The sequence below is a fragment of the Pempheris klunzingeri genome, chromosome 3 (genome assembly GCF_042242105.1).
Source record: "Pempheris klunzingeri isolate RE-2024b chromosome 3, fPemKlu1.hap1, whole genome shotgun sequence".
Lineage (NCBI taxonomy): Eukaryota > Metazoa > Chordata > Actinopteri > Acropomatiformes > Pempheridae > Pempheris > Pempheris klunzingeri.
The window spans coordinates 17,350,193-17,373,679 of NC_092014.1; the positions used below are offsets into that span (position 1 = coordinate 17,350,193).

The following is a 23,487-nucleotide window of genomic DNA, read 5'->3' on the forward strand; positions in this document are numbered from 1 at the left end:
ATGTCTTTCTTTGTTTCTTTCTTTGGACTCTTTCCTTATCTATTTCTGGGGTAAGGTTATAGCGGGTAAAGCATTATTTGTTAAGTGCTCTCATTCTAAAGATTTCAGAGGGGAACATTTGTGATTTGGGGTTTATTAGAATTATTATTATTTGATTTGATTTTTTCTTTTACTTTCCCTCTTGCGGGGCTCTTGTTTTGAAAAAAGCACCGGATGTGTCCGTCTGTAGTGAAGCTCACTTGCCTCCTGAGGAGTGAATGAGTGGAGACAATACGGCTGACTTGCCACACTCGCGCTGGCTCCGCCGTGAAGTTAACACGTCCGTGAAGGCAGCTCCGCTCTCCACAAAAAGAAAGCGTTGGTTTCCGGACGACACACACTTTTACGCACGTTTTAACGCCAAAACAGCGCCGTTTTTTGTAAAGAACTCACCTCGGATATGACTCCAGAGGCGGACACAACCTGCGGCCACTTCCCCCTCAGATCCCCTCAGTGTCTGTCTGACGACGGGATAACGCTTTAAATGACATTTCCGCACACGAGGAAAGGAGACTTGCTGAATGAAACTTTGTGCCATTTCTTCCGGAGGGTTAAATAAGCGTCTATGGGTGCCGTGCTCGTCTGAAATAACCGCTGTGGACGGCTGGATGGGACGCAGATAAAAATGTTTGGTCACGTCAAGTTCCAGGTTGGGAGGTTAGCAGCAATGTCAGGGGTCGCTCGTTTTGGAAAATGATTACTGGCAGCACCGACGGTAAAATAATGGTCAGAAGATGTCTAGTAACGTTCAAACCGTTCAGGTAAGAGACAAAGAGCTGACGACGTTTTTCTGTGCCCAACTTCCCTCTAGCCTTCAGTCCTGTGGTTTGGTAGCCTTGATTAAAATGCACGTTTTATCATGTAGATGCTCCACAGCTGGATAGACATGGAGTTGAAGTGCTCTCACACAATGTACCACTGTGGCAGTGCCAGGTGTGTGAATGTATCACCACTCACATACTGTATGTGCACACACACACACACACACACACACACACACACACACACCAGATGTTTCTGCACTAGATCAATTAGATTTAGATCCACATGGATAAAGGGACAACACACAGCAATAAATCATGAAAGAGCCACTAGCAGCCAGATGAGCTCTAACTTAGTTTCTGCATGGGCAGCTCCATTATCACTGTGTGACCGGGCTTTGTGAAGATATAAAGGAGAAACATGTTATGTTAACCACTTAATATTGTACAGCTCACTGAGCCATGCTGTGTCGACCTGCTTCATTCCGTTTCTCCTGATACTGCAGGTTTCCAGTAATGTCAGGATTAAAAAGTGAATTGTTCAGTTTCTCTCTTTTCTCGATTCTGACAGTGCTGTGGTACAAAAGCTAGGGGCTCTCCTCCAGGGGACACTACAAGTCAGCCTTTTCCCACCTGTTAATGCTGTGGATTTTCCAAACAATCATCTTGTAGGCTAGAGCAGTGATTTAGCAGCTGTGCTGTAACCTCAGTAAAAAAGAAAAAAGTGGCTCCCTGTGATTCGTGCGGCACTGAATTCATTGTCGAGAAGTAGAAAACACTGATTTTGATCACTTCATTGGATATTATTAGATATTTTTGAGTCGCCTGGCCAGTCTTGAACTAGAGCTTGAACAGGAATATTGACACATCTGATCTATCGATGAGACCTGAAGCTCATAATACCGTAGGCCGACTTCCTGTGAAATTTGAAAATCAACGCCACCTCTAACGATCACCTCTTGCATAATAACATAATGAGATCTAAATTGTTTCCAGAATTTAAGCTAGTTCAGGTGCCAGGAAGAGTTTCTTGAAAAACACCACAGCGTTCACACCATGGCTCCTTCACGCCTGGCAGAACTCCTTTCGCTTCAAAATCTACCTAGAGGCAAAATCTGATAAGTCTATATGTGTGAGGAAGCCAATTAGTTGATAGCAGATCTCCTTCTGATCCAATTATAGGGAGCAGAGCATTTACTTTAAGCCTGTTAATTAAAGACTCGTCAGGCAGGACCGGGGCCTAATCCTCTCATATCGCCCACCTAACGCCACTTTGAAAAAACTGTGAAATGATAAAGACAGGAAATGATCGTGCTAGGATAGCATCAGGTCAGATTCTGCAACACCCACAGGAGCTTAATATTTTTTCCTCCTTTCTCTTTCCATCAATCTGTGTTGCTGAGAAGCATTGCCTCCTGCACACACAAGATTAATAATCCATAGATAAAGTGTATCAGAAAACCAAATATCAAATTATAAAATCTGCCAGTTTTGCTTCATGTCCTCCATGTAACCCCTTTTTCAAACCTTTCAGGTTCATTCAGGATCATGATGTCATATTCATGGCATATAATCCTGTGATCATGATGATTGTATGGGATTGTGTCACAACAGATGCAAGCAAGGTAATAGTGTTACAGACAAGGGACCCAAACCAAATGACCGAAGCAGATCTGGTGTATTCCAGTGATTCAGTTACACAAAATGAGGTAAAAAGGCTTATTGGATGATGAGGCAGGCAAGGGTCAAAACCAGAAGGTTGTCCAGCTCAAGCAAACGAATTCAATAAGGAGCAGGGAGGAGTCAGAAGTCCAATAAACAGGCAAAAGGTCAAACATGCAGGTCAGGCCTGCAGAGACAGGTTCCAGATTCAGGTCTCTGGGTAGCACATAAACAGAATACAGTTATAGACACTAGAGAGCCAAGACATGAAGCACATAACATAATGTAACACTCTGGCAGGGAACAAGGGAAGTGAATGGTATGTGAAGTGAAGGCTGATCAGGGAGTGAGGTGCAGGTGGTGAGGTGACGGGGAAGCTCAGGTGATTGCAGAGCTGATGAGAAGGTGTGTGGATGAGTGGGGCAGTCAGCTGATGAGAAAAGTCAACGGGCATCTGGTGGATGTTTCTGTCTAGATCAGTGTTTCCCAGTCCGTCTCCTAGGGGCCCACTGACCTGCATGTTTTAGATGTTTCTCTGCTCCAACAAGCCTTATTCAAATAATCAGCTCATCATCAACCTCTGCAGAACGACTCAGTAATTTGAATCGGGTGTGGCGGATTAGGGAAACATTGTATTGTACTGATTGTATGGAAGTCTATGAGAAAATTTTCCCATCTCTCACATGAGTGAGTGAACACTTTCTTAACGTCTTCACAGTCCTGATCACTAGTTGAAAGTCTTCCTCTACACCCTAACCCTAACCCAGTTAGCGTAAAATACATGAGAAAGCAGGGAATGCTTTAGGGCGGAACTACCTTGTGACTAATCAATCAAACATGGGTCATGCCCAAACATAAAATCAATCGGAAGTGGGGAGAAAAAAAAACGTGTTCGTTACTTCTGGCTCCAAAATCAAGATGGAGAACAAAATGTTTTTGTGCATGAGGAGTCAGAGCCAGGAGTGGTGGGATCGTGATGTTAATGGCTTCACAGAGACAGATCTCATCCAAAATTTGAGGTTGTCGAGTGCTGCTTTTTACTACATCTGTAAGCGGCTCTCCACTAGACTCTTGCAACAATACACTCAGTTCACTCTTTCTATTTCCCAGAGAAAGCCCATATGAGTTAGTGTGTATAAGCTGGCAACAGGGGCAGGTCACTGTAGTGATGTCAAATGCACATGAATTTTGAGATGACTGTTCCGAGGTCACACTGCAAAAAATCAGACCTGTATCTGTGGTCCAGATCAGAAGTGAAAACATCAGATTTCATGTGATTTGTGATGTCCACACTGTCCTGATCAAAACGGATATGAAACAAATATGAGCAAAACAATCTGATTTGGACCACTTTTGCCTACAGTAAGTATGTAAGTAAGTATGTTATGTTATGGTTAGGTTTAGGTGAAACGGGCAGTAGAGAGGGGCTGGAGAGAGGGGCTGGACACTGGCAGAGAGCAATGCACATTGTGACAGGATAGTGTTTCGATCAGTTACTGTATAGCGTCTCTGTGGTCCTCTCACAATGATTGAGCTATTCTAATTAATTCAGCAATATGCCTGGAACAGATGGGGATAATGTTTTATTATTTTATAATACTACAGTATCCTGGGAGAGACGGTAAATGAGAAAACACGGTGAATAAGCTCGTGTCAGCAGCTTAGACGCTGGGACTTGGATGTGAATACAGTATGATTGTAATTTCCTCATGTTTTCAGTGTTAATCAGTAAAGCAATGCTACACGCAGGAGTGGCCACTGACGTACTGACTCTTTGCTTTTGAAGCTTGTGCTCTAATCCTGCTGATCGTTGCAGGTGATCGTTGTATTAAAATGTTGTCTAATAATCGGCTTCAACAACAGCAAATGAAGTTGAAAGTCAGAACCGGAAAGTCTAATTCAACATGGATTCATACACAAATTATCATTTGTCTTGTTAGAAATGTAATCAGTGGGGTATTTCATTAGATCCAACTCCGAAATGTAATCTGATCACTTTACTTAAAACATTTATTGTATTGAAAACAAAGATAAATTACCAATTTAACAGCAGTGATCAGATAGCTGTAATCATATTTGATGCAACCCATTAGATAAGAGCCTTGATGATGATGATGATGATGATGATGATTTTTCATTGTTCTTGTGCAAGAGTTACAAAAAAGCCACATCCCACCATCTGTCCTTGAGGCCAGTGTATTTCCACTCAGGACAAGACACATTGACTCTGTCTTGGAATATAGTCACCATGGGAGCTTGCCAAACCACTGAGCTCTATACTTAACAGATTATTCAACATCATCTTGCTCCCTTTGGGTCAATCAGATCACTTCAACAAATGTTCTTTTAAGTGGCCATTCTTCCTTGCTGTTGATAGGAGCCCATTTCTTACGGCTTTATCAATATTAAGAGGTTTCGTACAGAACTTTACGTGACTGGAGCTACTTGCCGTACTGAACCATTGCAGGAAGGTGCTGTCAGATTTCACACTGGGCTGTGTATTCAAGCTAACAGCTCTTGCCTGGCTCTGAAGGGAAAGCAGCAGTTATGAATAATTCATTTATTTGTTGTGTTAAGATTCAGTTTTTCTAATCTCTGGCGCACAAGTTCGAAGCTTAAAGGTCACCTGTGTAAGGCTGATTTTAAATGATGGAGTGAATTGTGATAATTACATCACAAAAGCTGCCGTTAGTTATTTTTCTTCCTTTATGTTTTATGATATCGTCATTACTGTAGATGTATTGCTCACATGCTGGATGTGATTTGTAGCTGCTTGTTTGTTATAGGAGCCCTATATATTTTGGAAAAATGACAATCCGTTTACCCTAACAAATGTACATGATGAGGACGTTTGGGGAAAATGGCTTCAGCTGCTAAAATATGGAGTATAAGAACTGGAGTGTTCCTCATTCATTGTCACATAAATCCGGCTTTGCACTACTTCTACAAAATCTTCCAAGAAATTTCTCTCATGGGGGTTAGCAGCAGAGCAGCAAGCGTTTTTAAAGTGGGACTTGACTTGTTAGTTATGGAGGCTTGCTGGTTTTGTCCAGCAGATGAGGATCACAGAGAGCTTTCCCCGAACAGTCAGATAACCTTTGATCCGTATACACTGAAGACAGTAGCTTAACTAGGGCAGGATTACAGATACAAAAAACCTAAATACAGATACAAAGGATACCTAAATTTAATTTGTTTTAAGTCAAACATCTGATTCTATTATGGTAGTTTGACATGAGAACCCGCACAGAGTCTCAATTCATTTTCCCTTCTGAGGTACAATCTCTAATATCAGATCTGTTTCACAAAGCTGGGTAAAGCAGAAGGTTATGTTTCAAAGATCGGATCCGCTCTGCAGATCGGAGCCCACATCCCGATGGATTTTAATAAATCAGTGCCTGACCAGTTCAAAGGATTCACATTTTTTCACATATATCTCATATATTCAGTTATTGTTGGCTGAAATCGTTCTTGTCCATAATAGCCATGAAGATACCCGTGTGATTTGGCTAACCCTTACTTTAGTTAAAACAGAGGAATGTGGAATTTGGTCCCATTTGCTTTCATTAGCATTGCATTAGAAAAGGATTTCTTAAGGGTAAGTGTGGGCAGGAGAAACTACTGCAGCAACAAATAACTCAGGCAGGTGAAGATTCACAAACCTAGAGAACTGGGCTTTGAATGCAAATGTGCTTGATAGCTCAGGGTTGCACATGATACAGTTACTCAAACTGTATTGACGGTATTGTGCAGCACATTGTTGTTGACCTCATTTTGGCGTGGTTCAGACCGAGACGTCCACTAATGAGTCCAGTTTGTGTGCTCAGAGACTTTAGCTAGTCTTAACGCTCTTCTTTTCTCCTTAAATGCCTGAATTTTTAGCTGTTTTCTCACCTCTTCTTGTCTTTTCTTCCTTTCCCCGCTGTGTGCCTCTGACGTTACATAAATAATCGCATCCATTTTGCCTTCACTTAGGGACAAACTGCTCACCCTTGATTTGGCAGTTGGCCTCGATGTATGCCCCCCCGATAGCATCAAAACACTAAAATGTTTCAAGTGCCCTTTGGCTTCAAGTTTCTGCTTTGCTACATGTCATTGCTCTATTTATGTTCCGCCATCTGAAAGCCTTCATTTCTCTTCAGCTCTCCTCCACATTTTCCCTCTCCTCTCCTCCTCACATCTCTATTTTACCTTCCGCTTTTTTTTTTCTTGCTGCCGATCATTCTGTCCTGAAAAGCTGTCTTCCATAATTGTCGGCCTGTTCATCTGCCTACATCCTTCCCTCTGTTTTTCAAGCCTCTCACTCTCCATCTACTCCTCTTACTGCCTCCGAATATCTCACTCTTCGCACCTCATCCTCGTAATTCCCAAGTGCTCACCAAAAACATCTATTTACCTGCCCTTCCCTATAAATATGTCTATCTATCTCAACTCCCATTTCATCTATTCCCTCTCTCCTCCCCCTGTGTTGCAGGATATTCGTGGTGGGAATAGGCTTCTTCAGCCTGTGCTTTCTAATGACCTCTCTGGGGGGGCAGTTCTCAGCCAAGAGACTAGGGGACTCCCCCTTCACCATCCGCACAGAAGGTACTGACATGTGCTGTGTGTGTGTGTGTGTGTGTGTGTGAGAGTACATATGTGTGTGTTTATGTGTAAACAGTTCCCTCACTGAATTGAAATGCTGTAATGTCACTGCATATTTCTGTGCTATAACTCTCCATGGTCCTGCTGGCACTTCATTGCCATGTGCCACTTTGTCAAAACTGCACTGCCTGTCACTGGAAACATAAAACGGCCTGGAATATTAGGATGAGGCAAAGAAATCATAAAGTAAATGTAGATTTCATTACAGACCTAGTGTGACTTTATTTATTCATTCATACATTAATTCATTCATATAACCTTCAGCAGAAACGCTGCTTTTTCTATAGTAGCGGCCAAGTGGTGAGAGATAAATCAGCATGCTGGTAAAAAGGAGATTGATACGGTAGGTGGAACATGGAGTAGAGAGGCCAGTCAGTAGCTTGGAAGTTATACTCCTGATCTCCAGCAGTGACAGCAGGGAGGCAGCTGGCTAATATTATATCTGTGGTTTCAGCCTGACTACTGGCAGGGTTCTGCGCTGATGCAATCTTGACATAGGCAGTTTAAACTGGCCCTGTGTGTGTGAGATATATGAAAAAAATGTGTGAATGCATATGTTTGGACGAATGTAGTTTACTCTGCTGACAGTACTTTACATAAAAAAAAAACTGTTAACAGACTGATAGCAAAAATCTCTGATGATTTTTTTTTTTTTTTTCATCTTTGATGATTTTAAAGGAACAAGAAGCCGTCCAGCCTAAAATGTAATTCACAGCTCCCCTGAACCCTCGCAGTATTCTCTGTAAGGCTCACCACCTTATGGAAGTCCATTAAAACCTGCCTTTATACGTTTTGCTATAACCACAAGTGGATTTTACAGTATGGTAACGCAGTAAATTTCAATACATTTCCTGTCTTGACTTAAGTACAGAAGACCAACATCAGCCACTGGCAAGCACACAACACATTTTCTCGAACAAAGCCCACACCACACTATTTATATATACAAATGAATATTGGAATGACGGGAAGGTTGTGAAGGGCTAAATGAGGGTTGGCTACGGAGGAATGAAAGTGGGTTGAGGGGGGTCGAACATGAGGGGCTGAACAGAGGGTTTCACGGGCACCAACGATGGGTCGGGACGTGTCGACAGAAATAGGGCGACGGCATGTCGCAGTGAGCTTCGGCTTCATAAACCCCTGGTGGTTCCTGTAGTGAGAGAGAGGGAGGAACAGGGTGTGCGGGAGAGGGCTGTGAGAACTGAGGCAGATGAAGGAGAAAGGATGTAGACATGCCTACAGTATATAGACGGGCGCAGGAAATTGAATCAGGATGAAGCTCAGTCTTGTTCTTGAACTTAAGTACTAATCCCTTCATTTAGCACTAAACAGTCATCATACCTTTAGGTCCCAAAGTTGTGTTAAGATATTTCTCTGCATCTTCATTTGTCTACAGAGAAATGCTGACCCTAACAACCATGAATTTGTGTTGCGTCCAGCAAAGCCATATCTCACTGGTGAAATGTCATTAGCACATTGGCCAGCCGGCAATATCACATGACCCGGAGTGAAGGCTGACTGCCAGTGGTAAGGCAGGCAAAAAAAAAAAAAACACAGCACTATTGTAATCTCCCACTGCACAAGGTACGAAGATTGAAAGTCAGAGGTCATTTTGTGGAGGCCAGCCACTTCTCACTGCTGCTAGAGTTAAAAATAAGAAATCCTGTGCTCTGAGGGCGCTTCCACATGTGTGTAGCATGTGTGGGCACAACACTCGTTGAAGCATGCCATGTGTCAGTTTACGTGGGCGTGAGAGCAACTGAAAGACGGAGAGAGTGCTACTTTTGTGAACTAATGTGAATCAGTCAGGTTTTGGTGTGCGTGAGCATGCGGTTTGGGCTGTAATCTGTCAGAGAGAAAGATGAAACCAGTGAAAACGGAAACTGAAAATAGCGGACTTCGCCGAATGGCGAGATGCAAGAAGCATATTAAAAATAAGACGCTGTGTGTGTGTTTGTTTGTGCATGTGTTTGTGTGTGAGAGAGAGATAATGGGGCAGAAGGGAGGAGGAGGGGGGTCATTTGGGATTACTGTGTGATAAATTGAGATTACTGTGTTTGTGTGATAAATTAGGATTAGTGTGATGTGTCAGTGTTTCTTAGTAAAATGTACTTGATTAATCAACTACTCATGCGCTGCAGCCTGAGAAGACATCTGGAGCAAGCTCATTAAAAACTGTATAGTGTCCAACCAGGCTTCCCCCAGGAGTGTGTGTGTGTGTGTGTGGTGTGTGTGTGTGTGTGAGAATCTATTTGTGCGTATCCCTTAATGTACATAAATACTTTTTGTGTTTGTCTGTCCACAAAAGCTGCCTGTATCACTATCATCTACAGTATGCCTGGGTAGGTTTGTTTGTGTGCATGCCCCACTGTTTCACCGTCTTTGTCCCTTTTATGCATGTCTCTGTGGTCGACTACCTCACACTGTTTTTGCCGCTTCCTCCCTTTGAGTGTGTATGTGTGTGTTTATGCGTGTTTGTGATGAGCTGGCAGGAAATTGGCTGTTAAATGGGGCGACAGCAGCAATGTGGGACAAGATTGAGACCAGAGAGACTGAGAGACTGATCCATCTGCTCTCTGCAAATCAGCCCTGCAAAACAACTGGCCCTTTCATTAAGCCTCCACACTCCACACACACACACACACACACACACACACACACACACACACAGTTCCCCTCCTGTGTTTCATTACGTACGTGTAATTTCTCTTAGACCTTCCACGTGAAAATATGCAACATTGCCAGATTGAACATCTGGCTGTAAACATTTTCTCAAAAGTTTCATCTCTGGTCTTTTCATACAGACCAGTGAAGCGGAGCTACTTTTTTCTGTTGTGACTTCATCTGTGGTCTTTTTTGGCCCCTTGAGACATTTCACTTTGCTAATGTACTGTTATTTCGGAACATTTTTCCGCAGACAGGATGAGGCTTTGTCATGAACATGTTTGTGACACTGAACAGCTGCCAAGACACTGTGGCCTGTGGGTCCAGGAGCATCTAGGGGCTGAACGCTTAATTGTTTTTATGTTGAAATTGTATTTGAAAGGCGCAGTTTTCTAAATCACAAGACTCACAATTTTAATCATATCTGAATATCTATGTTAAGTTAGTTTTCAGCACATTGTATTGTGGTTTTAAGCTTATCGCCTTAAAAGCTGTGAATTTAGACGTAACCGGTCTGATATCAAAATACTGATTGACCATTATAATGAACTATACTGCTGTTATCAATGAATATAATGTCACATTTGATTGTTATGATTAAATTTGGATATTATAACATGTGCCAAATATAATTTAGTCAAGTTTTCTATTGAAAACTATACAGGTTTATTTAAAAGCGGATTTTTCTTTAACTGGTTGGTTTTTTGGCATTCTTGTGAACTACTCTGTTGACCACAAACACCAGCCTGAAATTACATCACACTATTGATCAGAGCAGTAGAGTAGACATTTTCCTAGAATCGTTCATCCCCAGGAGCAGAGCTCTTATTTTTGCATGGGTCCAATGTTAAGAAAGTTTCTGTAAAAGCTTCAGTCCCAGTTTAAAACCTTGTTACTAAGAAGTTACTTCCTGGCTGTTGTGTTTTGTTTATTGCCTTTTGCTCTTTCTCAAACATGACCTTAAATGGAAATGCACCATCAAAAATGGAAAAGGTGTATTACCTAAATAGATCAGTGTTTCCTCAATAATGATGACTGAATTTCTGTATTACGTTTTTTGACACACAGATGGCATCGTGATTTAAACCTAATATATCCGTAACCGTTTTGTTCCATTATCCCACAGCAATCAGTTATTAGCAATTAGGCAGTCTGTTTCTCTGATTTCAAAATTCCCTTGAATGTACAAGTGTTTAGATGTTTTTGTATAACAGGACTGTCCTATGTTGAGGGTGTATTCAGCAGCGGCCATTCAAGGCTAATCATTATCCATGAGTTGACGACAAACCCATCAGGAACACTAGTAGACAAGCTGCTTTACTGTATAAGAATGAGATTCACAGACTTTCATCCTGCATTGTGCCTCAGTCATTTTTACACCGATATTAGCCTGCTGTTTGCACACAATAACAGCCAAATTTGTGTAGGGCTTTGTCACCTTAGTGAGAGTTGCACTGATAGCAATTGTTTGGGTATTAACTGAATTCCGTTGCCACGTCTCGCCTCCGTGGATTATCAGCTTCCACTGGAGGTTCAGAGTGCTGGGTTTTCTCTGAAATCCCTGTCACTCCTTAGTGAGTCACAGACTCATCAAGCACTGTGAGCCGGAGATGGAGAGGTAGGGGCTCAATAGTGGAAATGAGAACATAGAGGAGGTGGAAGTGGAACAGAGATTATGTGTGTTTATGTGTGTGTCTCTACGATTAAGCAGGAGATTTCTAGAGGTTACATCGCTCACAAAAAAAAGAAAGATGAAAAACAGAGATGAAAAGGTACATAAACAGATTTTTTTTTCTCTAGATTAAAATACATCTGACATAAAGGAGATGTTAGCTTGATCAAAGGCCGTCCCTATGGAGCTTGTTCCTACTCTGCGGTTTATTACATTAACAAGGACCCATGACAGTCCCTTCGCCCTGTTTGTTCTAGCTGAAAGACTCCGGGCTTTCTCTGTCTAGGTGGGTCCCTGCTGGGAGAGAGACTATAATTTTACATTTTTGCTTCAGCTTAACATTTTGCAGTTCTCCCTTCTCTGTAGGTTTAATGGCTAACTGCTTGAGAATACTGTCAATCAAAGACAGTAATTTATAAAAAATGGAAGACACTCTTTGCATAGGTCCAAACGGGGGTCTGGACTAATGGTTGCTTGACTCGCATTAAACTCAGGTTTGTGATGTTCGTCTGAAAGTTTCCAAAGAAAAAAGACTCACACCAAAGTGTCACATTCCCAAAAAAACATTTTTATGTGTCCTAAGAGGACCTCCGCCAAGAATTTACACTCATTAAAGTAACAACAGCTTACATGCGTCTACATTTCTTTAATTTTTATAATATGTGTGTGATCAGTATGCAGTAGCGGTTGAGCTCATCAGACACCCCCGCTCTGAGGTCCCCTTTCATGTTTTTTTCACACTGGATGTTCATCTCTATCACACACTCCCTGCAGTTATGTTTCCTTCACATCGCTTCATGTCAAACAAATCTGGCATGACAATCTTCTGCATGTTGCTGGCACTAGGTGCAGCAGGGAAGTCACTCGGGGAGTACACTTTATCAGCGCACTCATAGCCTGGGGAGTTTGAATGGACTGTGTGAACGTGTGTGGGCACACATGTGTTTCCGTGCGCGCGTTTGATTCTCTCTGGATAACACCATCAACTAACTGCCAAAAATATAAAATGGTTTAGGAGTGAATTGATGCGTGTGAGTCTGTTGAGGAACTGTATTTCTGCATCCCTGACCCAGTGTCCTCACAAGTATAGAAAGATAGGACATTAAAGAAATTGAGACAATTTTCATTCACGAGTCTTATTCACCAGGTACTTTAATGTTAATGTTCCTGTTTAGAGTTCAAATTAAGGCAGAATTTAAAGTAAAAATGAAAATTCCAGCACTGTGAGGTGATGGATTTTAACCAAGTTATGAGTCTTATTGAGTTGTTGAAAATGTAATAAAAAGATCAAGTTTCAAGTTTTCAGTTTAATCTGTGTGTCAGTGCACAGACAGGAAGTGCTACAGATGTTTTATGTCATCCAGTTAATACAGCGCAGTATTGTACCTTTTGGAGTACAAACATTTGCTGGAGGGGCAGTAGCGTAGTACATTAGAATAATCTTTTTGACAGGTCTATTTTTCCACTTTTTTTGCTTCAAAAGTGCAGTTGCGGTATGTGCCCAAAAGACGACAATGTGAAACCCCCCAGTCCTCCACTTGCTGCTGCTTTGCTGTTTACTTCCACTCTTTGCCTGGGGAGGGGATATGGGGAGAGACATTGCACATAGACCAACCAGCAGGACATGTTATTTTTGTGACACGATGATCCCTCAACAACCTCACACCTGTGAACATTGCCAATTGCATTCAAAGGCCAAACCAAAAACACAGCTGCCAGGGACTGAACACAATCCTCCAGTGGTTAAGTTATGCATAAATTCTTTATGTATTTATAAATTCTTTATGTATAAATCTCCTGACTGAGAAACAAGCGCTACATGGATAGAAAACTGGAGAGTGGACATTTACTAATATTCACCACCTTCTTCAGTGTGTATTTGAGGGAAGCACACAACTCCTAAGTGCCCTTATGGAGCTTTGCAGTGGAGTGAAAAGAAGTCTTTTGTACCTACCATTTTTGAGGTTTGAATGTGACTAATTACTGTACTTGTTAAAGACGGACAAAATGATGTTGATTTTAAGATAGGAGCATTTATTGGCCTCTCCTGTTTCAGTGCTGGGCAGATACACCAAATGGCTGCCATATTGTTCTGTTGCTCAGAAAGGAAACTTCAGTCAGACACACTCGTGTCAAGTTATTGACCGTGTGTAAAATATGGTTACGCTGTTAGCTTTTGCCGAAAAAAAGGCTCGGCTCTTTGAGGGAGCTCTCAAAGAATCAGTGCGAGGAGGAGGAGAGAGAAGGGGAGAACTAATCCGAATGAATGTGATTAGACATTAATAGTCAGCTAATACAGTATGTTGCAGTACCATCTGTACCATCAGTACAGATGTTCCATCTGTACACATCTGTACTATCCACATTTATAACTCACCTCTCAAACTTTGCTTCCCCTCTGTGCAAACTTGAGGCCATTCACTGTTATTCCATCCTTAGCCCATTCCTAACAACAATACATATTAATGAGAGAGCCTATCCAATTTCCAAGTAGAGAGGGCCATTGTTCTGACCTAAGTGCTATTACCCGGCCGTAAATGAGAAATTTCTCCACAGAACATTATATTATAGTTATGTCTCTGGGAAGGTTACTCTGCAGCAATATGGTGTCTCAATTACCCTGCCTGCATCAAGCTTTGTCTTCAGTTCGCTAGCTCATCGTTTCCTCTGCCATAAGCTGGTTATTTTCCCAGGTCCTGATAGTGTCATACTGGAGCGTGCTTGTGCTTCATTTCTGCAGATATACATTAATGGTGTTTACAAAGCCACGGCCTCTGTTGCCTGACAGTTTTAGGAAGACTACCGATTGTATAATGTGTCTATTGACAAAAAGGCAGCTGTATTTGTCTGGTTTCCTCACTGGCGTGGGCTGATAAGGTCATAAAAGCGCACCAAGCATGACTTGAGATTATTTCTGTCCTCGAGCCACCTATTTTCCCACCTCTCTCTCCTTCTCCTCCTGCATCAGTCGCTCTCATGTCTTCCCCTCAGAGATGAATATATTAAGTACCTGGTGTGAGACTGAATAATTGCAGGGTAGCCGTAGCTTATTCTTTGTTTCCTGAGCTTACATCTGCCTATTCTTCTGCCCCCCCTTCTTTTTTTCCTGCTCTCACATGCGTGCCTACGGTGAATGCAGTTGGACAGTTCCTCACCAGCCAAAACAATAGTTCTGCCTTTGTCTAAAAAGTGACAGTAATGATTGCTGCAATGCAGGGGAATTTATTTATCTGACACAGAGTGTATTGTGGCAGGGTGATGAAAAGGCAATGAAATAAAGGTTTCTGAACTATTTTACTAACTTCAAAGTGACAGATTTTACTCTAAATAATGAAGCTTAGTTTCAGATTGTTAGCAGACTAACATCTGTGGGAGACAATATCAGAAAGCTAGTTTTCCAACCCCTTTTCCATGTGCAGTAGACCGTGTTTAATGTGTCTTTTTTGCCTGTTGAAAAAGGTGTGAAATTATTGATGGTTTGAAAGATGAATATATCAATATCTTCATCATATCATAAATGTGAAAGGCACTGACAAGATACTAAGATGCTAATGGAGGTAATATAACATTTTAACATAGACAAATCACATCACCATTGTCTTGTGATATTAGAATATATACTGGAGGACTGTACGAAAGCCTTTAGGGCCTCCTCACTGCACTTTGTTCTCTGGTAGATGTCCAGTTCTTTGTACAGTGTGTTAACTGTTGGAAAATATATGAAATAAGACATCTTATTCTTAGAGAAAACACAGAGCACCGCCTTGAAAGAGGCAACATCCAGTTTATCACAGGAAGTAAAGGGGTTTAATAGAAAATAGGGGGGTTTAATTTACGATAACATTAGCGATACACACCGTTAATTATAGCCTCAGTTGTTTTACAGGTGTTCTGTCCAGAAAATATAAACCCAAACAATGATTCTGAGTGGACTCATTAATGTTCACTATTGTCCATGTCAGAAGAGAACAAATATGAAAAAAGAACACTCCGATTGTATGCAATACTGCCCCAAGCAGCAATGGGTAGGGGGCAGAACTATGCTCAGAAATGCATGCCTAAGCTACCATGAATAAATGATGTTACAAACACTGATTTTAGATAAGTGGAACAGTAAATCCCATATACTGTATGTACTGTATTTGAAGTGCTTTGTTGGATACAGTGTTTATGTAGCAGCGCAACGCCTATGAGGGCACTGGTGCTATTTCAGGAAACGCTGCAAGGAGGAAGTGACACGTCTCTTAGGGCAGCAGAGATGCAGTAAAGACAGACAGACGAGAAGAAAACAAAGGATGAGAGAGGTTGCGCTAATAAGAGTTAACTACGCTGTGCGCTGCTTGTTTGTTTCACGGTGCAGTTCACTCCTGCATTCTTTGCTGCATTGACACTGCAGCTCTCTTTTCATCTTTGTCTATGTATGTCCCTTTCTTTTTCTCCCGCTCGCTTTTGTGTTTTGCTCTGACTTCTAGATCGAGGACAGTAAATGTAATGTTTGATGGCCGTGCAAAGAGTTGGTTTGACAGTTTGACACAGAGAAACACAGCTCGCGTTAAAGGATTGAAAAGGTGCATTTATGAAAAATAATCAGCTTCACAGGGTGTCCAGCCCTGTAAATTTGTCATGAGTTTGGGGTTCAAATCAGATTTATTGGCGCCCACTGCTTCCATGTGTAGAAAACACTATATAATTGAACTGCCACATACAAAACATAAGGTCACATGTTTTATGTGAGATTAGTGCACAAGTTTGTGTAAAACAGTCATGTATTGCATGTTTATACACAAAGCAACCAAAGCATACGGTGATAATATAGACAGCAATGTGGATGAATGTGACATCATGTCTAACACTGAAACTAAAATATTTTCCCTACATGTTTTGTATTCACTAAGTTTTGGTATTGGTATTTGGTATTCCTGGTCAAAGGAGTACTCTTTTCCAAATCTACACATTTGGGATTTTCCTATGCGCAGATGTAAAATCAAAATATATAATGATCAAGAGAAATGTACTCCCCTACAAACAGCTTGATGTCTTGCTTGTAATACAGCTAGATGCAAGGATGGGTACACTCCCTCCCTCTTCTTACTCTTTTCTCTGTTGCTGCAAGAAGAACACAGAAAACAGCTCCTCCTGACAGGAAATGGCAGAGAATGAGAGAAGCAGTTTGACCACAGAAAAAACAACCTGAAAGAAATAGAAATGAATGGGAGTCTGTAGTGAAACTTTCCAAGCACCAGACGGGTAGACCTAACCTCATCTCTGTGTGAGTTTGTTTATCTGAGAGTGAAAGAGGGAGAGACAGAGAGACAGAGACTTGTTTGCAGCACCTGGGGAGATGAACTGTCTGGGCCGGGCTATAAAGCTGAGAGCTGAGAGGAGGGGAGAGTGATTGCTGAGAGTTTAGGAGGGTAGCAGAAAGCTCAGTTGAGGGCAGCTGAGATGTTTTAATCTTAAAACAAGGGATACTCATGGGTGCAAAGCTAAATTAAGATGCATGTGGGCCGAAAAGACAAATGCACAAACGTTCTTTTGCACAGTCGTCACGCAGTCAGTTGGAATTACAGTCAACCTCCCTGCATCTCTATTTTCTCCCCTTTGCTTCTCTCTCTTGCTCTCTCTTGCCACACAACACGCACACAAACACACACATTTGCAAACATGTCATTAATCCCTCTGCCTCTGACAATCGCGCAGAGCAATGATCACACCAGCAGCGTTGATATTGACCGTTATGTTACTCATGTGCGAGCAGTGCGTGACACTGGCATGAAGCTGTTGATGCTCGCTGCCAGTGATCAGCATCAGTGTCCGGTTTCTATTTTTGCCCCTATGATGTGTTCGGAAAAACATTTCTGATCAATGCTATTAGCTGAAGAAGGAGAGGACGCTTAATTTTTCAGTTGTTGCGAGTGGATAATCTCACCAGTCACTTTAGTGCATGCTACAAAAATGAAAATTAACGTAATTCTATCAAGCCACTAGCTGCTTGTTCCAGGTGTTTGCAGAACATCTCCATAGTACATAATGTCACACTGACAGTATATATCTATGGGATTGAGCATGAGAAGAAAGAATAATCCAGGATCTTACAATTTGTTGTTTATTGAATTTTTCTCAGGTATTGTTTCAGTGTACAACATGCTCAGTCTGAAAAATAAATTTTTGGTGCCTTGATAGTAAGGCACTGGGTGTTCCTGATTGAGATACAATAATGAATACATGGAAATCAGTAGAATATGGTATATACTGTAATATAGTATAGTATAGTACATTTGATTCTTGGCCATAGCCATATATTGAATGGCAACAAGCACAAGCACAAGCACAGCACTTTACCTGCACGTACATGCTGCCTGCTGATGGCTTTCTTCCTCTCCAGCATCTGTTTAGCAGCTTACTGAGCCGATCTGGTAGCTTGTGTGCTGTACTGCCAAGCCTTGGGCTCGTCCTCTCTCTGGGAAAGTTTAAATGGCATTACCTGTCAGCTCGGATGATAGGGCCCATCCATTTCTCAGTAAATAAAAGACGTGCTGAAGCACAACAGAAAAAGCAATTTCTAAAAGGTTTTCCCAAATCTCTCATTCTTTGTTTCTGTCATGTAACATTCAGTAGATTTGTCTGCTGAGAAATGCATCAAGTTTGAATGGGAACGGCTTTAACAAGCGCAACCATTTTTCCTTGTCAGAAACATTCACCTTACAATGGATGTGGTGGAGTACAGTCTCTTTCCTGGGATTTACAAATGATAGTGTGAGTTTAATCCTCCTTTCACTTCAAGCGCACGTTGAGTTGCTGTCACAGAGACAAAGCATGAAACAGAATGTTGTACAGTCACTAATTACAGCTTTTGTCTTATATTAGCACTCTCAAAATTACATAATCTTGGCCTTTACGGTCTGAATGTATGCACGCTGAGAGCACGCCTGCCAACGTGTTGTTCCAGCGTTTGTGTGGGTGTGTTGGTTTAGATTCAGATTTCTTTATTTGCCTTTGGGAGATCAAGTTGGATTAATCCGTTTTGATTGATCACTCTCATTTACTTAATGGACCTGCTCAAGGCGGCATCAGTCTCTGCAGCTCCCACCAGGCTATCAGTCTGAGAAGAATGAAATGTGTCCGACTCAGCATCCAGTGGCTGGGGAAGCTGGGGAATGCATAGAAACCTGTAGTCCATGCTGTAGATTATTTGCACGTGCAAACCAGTGGTCTGATCCTTTCCAAACATGTAGGACATCGCATATGTATCTACACCATCCCCCGCTCTCTGTCACACACGCAGCTAACTATACCCACAAGCTTTTAGCAGCAGCTGAGCTCAAACAATTTAGCAAGTCGATGGAGAAAATTGCCTCAAGCCCCTCAGCACAGCTTTGTGCAAATAAAACCCATGCTACATTCACGTCTAGGAAAAAAATATTCACGGCAATTAAATGTATTTTACATCTACATTTAAATGTACCCAGCTGTAGAGCAGTTAGTGTATCATCTACTATGATCCCATGGGATTGTTTTGCCCGTGTAAATTATGGATCTGTTTATGTGCAACCCACCCACTGTCCATGGTGTCACTTGTTTTATTCTTGTAACTTTACCCAGGTTCCTCTCCTATCTACAAAGTGCCTCTTACATTATAAATGTATATGTGGTTCTGTCTCTGCCGCCATCTGCCATGTAATGTGCTGGCACGTTACATTTTTTGCTCTGGATGCAGAGAAGTGTCTGTCGCTATCATGCTTCAACATGGTTTCAATAACACAAACTGCAGTATTCAGTCAATATGGAGCGCCCCACGCCTGCATCTTCAACCATTAGTCTGTCTTGTAGCTTTCCGCACTTAGGTCTTATTTCATGTTTCATGAAAAAATAAAATGCTGGCATGAAATGGAACACTGCCTCTACCTTTTAAGCTAAATATCTGCTGTCTGTAGCTAAACAAATAAATGTCGTACCATCAATACCAGATCAAACAGTATCGCTGCTTTCAATGACCAGACAAAATCTGTTTTGTTCTGTGTTGTGTATAGGGCTACACAACATTGGAAAAAGTGACTTATTGCAATATATTAACAAAAAAATCATAGAATTTCTCTAGATACATACAGTGTGTTATTCATGTACAGATGTGCAATGAGCAATTATATTTTTCATCATTTGGGTACTTTAAAAGTCTTTCTTTTTCCAATAAAACAACAAACCCCTCCTACTTCTACCACCTTTGGTTCAGCCATCTGCTACCGCCCTGGAAATCAGCTCAGATTCCTTCACTTTCAGTTTTATGTGTGCGACTCTGACACGACCATGGATGTGTGAAGTCAGAATCAGTGGAGAGGTATTTGGGAAGAACATGTTTCTTAATAAATATTACAAATGGACTGTGTCACACTTGCATTGTATACGTGTAATCTACCATGTTCAAATGTGTGCGTAATCTGCACGGTGGAAGATAATCAGGCCTCCAGACGTGGCAGATGATGGTAATACTCACAAAACCAAGCAACAAACATTCATGTACAAATAGATTTAGACACTGAAAGTTTTGTGTGTGTTGCACAGACCAGCCCAGTGATAGTAACTTTTAACCAGAATTTTAAAGATGCTGCTGATAACAGGAAGACATGCACTCAAAAGCCGCCTCAGGTCACTGAACGCCTGCCTCTAGAATCCAGGCGACATTATCTGTGTCAGTAGGTGCGTCGTGTGCTGGCAGGTGATACACAGACTCAGCATGCAATCAGTTTGTTATGTGCTCTGGTGAAGGGGTGAATTTATCAGTTTATCAGACCATCAAAACAGGTAGCACTTATTTTCAGGTTGCAGTGGGTGACTCGTGCCGTCTGCTTGGGTTGTTTGATATATTGATGAAGTGCATGCCTTTACCAGAACATGCTGGGAACTGATCAAACTCTGTGTATCCAGGAACCCTGAAATCAGACATAATTTTGTAATATCAGGCTGAATTTAAATTAGTCATGGAAAATGAGAAAATTGTTACTGGATTTTTTTTTTTTTTTTATTTCCCAAATATTGATGTTTGTATGAGGCTCAAGAATCCTTCTTCCTATACTGGATTTGTAGAAAATTAGTCATTTGGTTAATGAGCCAGTATGTGTGTCATTATGACTTGCTGAAAAGCAGTGTTCCCAGGAGGGTGTGTTACACACACACACACACACACACACACACACACACACTCAGACTACTACTACTACTACTACTACTACTACCCATCATCACTGATGGATGTGGTTGATTATGGTCAAAAGTGTGTCCTGTACATCTGTGACGATGCCCACACACACATCTACATTTACATGTACTGCAGTTAGGGGAGAAGTTAAACCACTGGAGGTCAGCAGAAACGAGATTTGTGTGTGAAGACCTGTCTTGCAAGGTAAATGAAACTGTGCTTTGCCAACCAGGTAATGGTTCTGATCATTTGTTGTTCTTGAGTGTTTCAATTGCACTCCAAAGAGGTGACAAATATTTTGCGAAAAACAAGAGAATATTAAAAAAGAGACTTAGAAATAAATACCATTGGCATGGTAAGGTGACAAGCTGCTGTACAGCAATGGGTGGTCAGTCTTAACTTGTGACACTCAAACTAACAAAAATGAATTATAGGTTTCAGCGAAAACCTATAATTAAAACCTGTGTTTTAAGAGAAAACAACATTGCAGGCCATATATTTGAGAACATACAATTATACACAATCTTATTAAATATGCCACACACAAAGAACTGGTAATGCAATTATATATTTATGGGCATTCACAATCACACACTCAGGAACAAGACAAACTCGCTTGGCACTGTCTAGTCACTTTCATTAATATTTTAAAAGAACATCATCTTCAGCTCAGCGGAATTAATAAATAATTGATTAACTTTTGTTTGGGATTTGATAAGCGTTTTTTTTTTTGTATGCGTGGTGTTACGATATGCTTGTGTTGCCTCTGTGTGAATGCGAGTGCGGTGTGCACGTTTCCACTGGACCAACTATAATCATTGCCCACTAATTCCTTTAAGTGGCCAACTGCGTTGTCAACCCAGCACCCACTTTGTTCTGAATCTCCCTATACGATAAGTTACATCTCATCTGTGCGTCGGCATCAGCAGAATCAGAGAAAGTAGTGTCTCAGGTAGCCGAAAGATAATGAAATTAGGCAGAGGCCGCAGTGCCTCAGCTGCAAATAGAGGCTTATTGGAGCTGACATGGCTGTCAGATTAAGCTGGGAGGGAGACAGATCAGAGTGTAAGCTTTAGTATATGTATGTGTTGATTTGTGCGTGAGGTTGAGTGTGTGTGAGACGGACAGAGCAGCCAGATGCAGCAGCCTGCTGCAGATTACACAACAGAGCGTCAATTGGAAACGGAGGTCACTCCTGTCTTAGTCCACTTCAGCACAAACCTGTTAGGGACTCTGTCATTTGGCCTGGGCTCTGCTTCATGATTTCCCTCCATTCCTTTCCTTTGGTTTTTTTCTCTTCTTTGTTTATTCTGTTCCGATCCTCAGCTGCAGATTCAAATCTAATCAAATACTTTTAATATATTTTAATTGGTCTTTTAATTAACTTAACTTGGCTCAGATTTCACTCTATGTTGGCAAGGGTTTGTAACAGAAGTCTGTGATGGATCAGAACATTTAATTCTTGAATACTTTCATTCTGAGCCACCAACTGAATCAACTTGGTTTCATACCAGCTGTCACTAATATTTCTAACTAACTAATCTACCGAGATTCTTGGTACAACTGAACCTGTGGAGGGCGAAATGTTACTATTCAATTAATGTAATCTATTATTAAAGGTTTTGAAGGAGATTTTTGCGTACATCATAAAGGGCTTGTTGGTTTTGCATTTCTTTGAATGGCTTACACATTATCAAGATAAAAGCTATAAAATTATATTGGATTCAAAAGCCAAGGTGCCATACCAAACAGAATTGACAATTCTCAGTGTTGTATAGCACATAAAAAAAACAAACACCATTGTTCACAGTACTCTTATTCAGTCAAACTAAAGTCAACAAATTCTTATAACCTTATAAGTTTTTAACCTTTATTGGCTTTGTACCAGTGTTGTTGAAAATATACAGATGAAAGTTATATCAGTCATACATAAAATTATAGTCTTTCATTATTCAGTGCAGTTCTGAGATTAACTGCTGCTAGCTGTGTTTCTTAAAAAATTTAAACAATGCCCTTTATTTTCTGAGTTACTCATCTTGGGGGGTGAACAACATTTGCTGCTTTAAAATTCCATCAGCTACTGAAAGTTTGGGAGTTTGCACTTGCAAAAAGCATTGATGCTGTTCCAGCAAAATGCTATTCATCCCTTTTTCAGGAGCTGAGTTAGAAGCTGGATGTGCTCTTAACAGAATGTATGCTAGGCACAAAACATTTCTGGGGATTTAGTGAAATCTTTTTTTTCCAGTTTGACTAAACTGAAGTCAGTATGAACAACTGAGTAAATACTTTTAATTAAAGTGTTTTCCCACATTAACAGCAACTATGCTGTCCCTCTACAGCGTGTGGTTCATTTTCTATTTTGACCTGTAAAACACATGGCGCAGCTGTTGCCATTGGCTGAAAGCCTTCAAATAAACACCTTTTGCACCGTACTCCTAAACTGCCCAGCCCAGCTGTTCATTTTGACTGTAAACATTTGTATATCCCTAGTTTGCAACTCAGCCCCCTAGTATCACAAGGCCAGATGTCCATTCTGGCTCCAGTAGTGGTATGCGTTTCCTTTCTCCCACACAGTTTCACCAGTCCTCTGCTTCATTGCCCATGAGTCAGAGTAAATAGCGGGACGAGCAAAGGTGCCAGGGTGCCGAAGTGTGCCACTGAGCAAAAAAAGAGAGTAGTTTCTGCCAAAGCTCTCAGTGCAGAGCAAAGCCTTGACAGATGCTAATTTATCTGCTGAGAGCTGAATTATGGGGACAAACACTCGTAGGTCCGGAGAGAGACAGAGGGAGAGACTATTAGATATGATTTAAGGGAAATAGGGAGTGAGAGATGCCGGGAGGGAAAGAAGTCGG

At 41.3% G+C, this 23,487-nt stretch overlaps 1 protein-coding gene across 1 annotated transcript in view; it reads left to right on the forward strand.

Annotated features, from left to right (window-relative positions):
• Window positions 1–732: 732 nt before the first annotated feature.
• LOC139198853 (alpha-1,6-mannosylglycoprotein 6-beta-N-acetylglucosaminyltransferase B-like) overlaps window positions 733–23,487 on the forward strand; it is a 102,099-nt gene continuing 79,344 nt past the window's right edge. Inside the window, exons 1-2 of the mRNA XM_070827818.1 lie at window positions 733–800; window positions 6,937–7,049. Of these exons, the coding sequence (XP_070683919.1) occupies window positions 733–800; window positions 6,937–7,049 (181 nt within the window). The remainder of the gene's footprint in view (window positions 801–6,936; window positions 7,050–23,487) is intronic.